The 2139-nt window shown below is 61.8% G+C and overlaps 1 protein-coding gene across 1 annotated transcript in view; it reads left to right on the top strand.

Moving 5' to 3' along the window:
* The first annotated feature begins 53 nt into the window (after positions 1-53).
* The window catches only part of TOX2 (TOX high mobility group box family member 2), a 144690-nt gene continuing 142604 nt past the window's right edge, over positions 54-2139 (top strand). Inside the window, exon 1 of the mRNA XM_041478675.1 lies at positions 54-210. Within this exon, the coding sequence (XP_041334609.1) occupies positions 109-210 (102 nt within the window). The 5' untranslated portion in view covers positions 54-108. The remainder of the gene's footprint in view (positions 211-2139) is intronic.

The following is a 2139-nucleotide window of genomic DNA, read 5'->3' as shown; positions in this document are numbered from 1 at the left end:
CGCCGCCCGCCCTCTCCCCGCCCTCTCCCCGCGCCAGAGGCACCGCCGCCGCCGCAGCCGGGTCCATGCCCGCTGGAGCCCCCGCCTGCCGCCGCCCGCAGCCCCGGCATGGACGTTCGGTTCTACCCCTCCGCCCCCCCCGCCGTGGGCTCGCTGCCCGGCGCGGACCCCACTTGCCTCGGCCCGCTGGATTATTATCACTGCAACAAGGTACCGGGGGCGCGGGGGGTCCCCGGGCTCGGCGCGTCCCGCCGCTGCTCCGCGGGCACGGGAACGGGCACGGGGAGGGAAAAGTACCGGCGGCGCCGGCTCCCGCGGGAGGGAATTTTGAAAGTGGTCTGGAAGCGGAGCGGGGGGAGCCGTCGGGTGGCCGGGCCGCCCGCAGCGGGCGGGGGGAGCCCGAGCCCGGGCGCTGCTCGGCGGGGCGGGCCGGGAGCGGAGCGCGGTGTCCGTGTGTCCGTGTGTCCGTGTGTCCGTGTGTCTGTGCGGGCTCGGTTTAACCTCCTCCGCTCCGGGGGCGCCCGGCCCGGGGCGATGCGCGCCCTGGGGCGGTTGTTGTTGAGGTTGTTGTCGGGTACTTTTTTTCCTGTTGTTCTTCGCCGCGTTGTTGTTTTGCACCTTCTTCTCGAGCTGCGGAGCCGCCGGGCCGGGTCGCGGCTCCTCCCGAGCGGGGTCCGGCCCCGTCTCTCGCCTCCGTCCCTCACCTGCCGCTGCGCTCCTGCGGACGGGGCACCCAGCTCCGGGCTGGGGGTGTCCGTGTGCCCCCGATCCCCAGCACGGCGGGGAGACCTCCATCACTCACATTTTCCCCGCTCGCTGCAGCTGCGAGGCGAAGCAGCCTGCACTTGTAACGGGAGAGGGATGCGCAGGGGATATTTGAGAGCGCGGAGGTGCTCTAGGAAATTTCTCTCATCCTGGAGAAAGCGAAGCGAAGGGGATAGATGCTACTTCAGGGATAAAGAGTTTTCTGCGAGTGTCGCCTTGCTCGCTGTGGGTAAACAGCGCTGATGTTTCAGCTACAAAGCCCGGGGACCCAGATCTCTTTGGAGGGAGTGCGATCATCCCAGACGTAATCCTTGCTGCCTTCCGGGCTAAATTCGGGTAATTGCGTCGAAAAAAGTTAATAAAAGGAGAAAACGCTCTCCTGCGTCGGTACAGCAGCTCAGGATGCTCTCGGCTCACCTTACTGTTGTGATACTTTGGGATCAAACTCTTAAAACACAAGCAGAGGGAAATGAGTGCGGCTTCCTAGACGCAAATTAATTCTAATGTATCAAGAGATGTATGTAACTGTTTCTCTGTCAGTGGGTTATTTATCTCTTTTTATTAAGTTGTAGCAAACCTAATAGTTATCGTTTATTTTGAGATGCCGGATTATACTGAAAGGAAACAACTTTCGTTGTTTTCGCCTCTATCTGCGTACTGCTGGCTTCAAAGTGTTTTATTATCATTGCCGTTGCTCTTAAAACATTAAATAAGCTCTTAAAATACTAACGAGAGCCGGATCACCTGGGAGCAGGACATTTGTCCTGCCGAAACATCCGCCCGTGTGTGTGAGAGCAGAAATCTGGGATCATGTGAGCGTGAGCCGCTGGCAACTGCGGCTGCCCCCAAATCCTGCTGGCTTTCGGAACTCGCTTTTACCAAGAAGTTGTTGGACGCCAGCATGGTTTACTTTGCCTTGCAGTGTTTCGTGCGGGAGCTGGGGCTGGTGGCCGTGCTCGCCGTGCCTCAGCCTTGGGGTGCGCGGTCCCGTGTCCCCCCGGCAGCGCCCGCCCGAGCCTTGGGGCGCGGGGCCCCTCGTCCTCAGCTCATCCGTGGCCTGAATCCCTGAGATTAGTCCCGGATTAGGTGGTGGCAATTGATCCGCAGCTCCTCGCTGCCGCTGCGGCCGGGAGGCTGCGGGAAATCGTCTCTTCTGGGGGTGCAGCGAGCTGAGCCCCGGCGGGCGAGCGGTGCGATGGGCGCTGCTGCTGGCCGGGGCGATGGGACAGCGGAGAGGAGCACCCCAGGTACTGACCACTGCCACCAGATGCTGCTGTTGTCACTGCTACCGAGGATCTTAAGGCAGCGGCAGAAGAAAGGAAGTGACTTACCCTTTGCTGATATTCAGGGTGCTTTTTCCATCCCCCCGCCCCC

This window comes from Pyrgilauda ruficollis, unplaced genomic scaffold (genome assembly GCF_017590135.1).
Source record: "Pyrgilauda ruficollis isolate IOZ18807 unplaced genomic scaffold, ASM1759013v1 scaffold46, whole genome shotgun sequence".
In the NCBI taxonomy this organism is placed as follows: domain Eukaryota; kingdom Metazoa; phylum Chordata; class Aves; order Passeriformes; family Passeridae; genus Pyrgilauda; species Pyrgilauda ruficollis.
The sequence above is the reverse complement of the archived record's forward strand: the minus strand, read 5'-3'. Positions and strand labels throughout refer to the sequence as shown.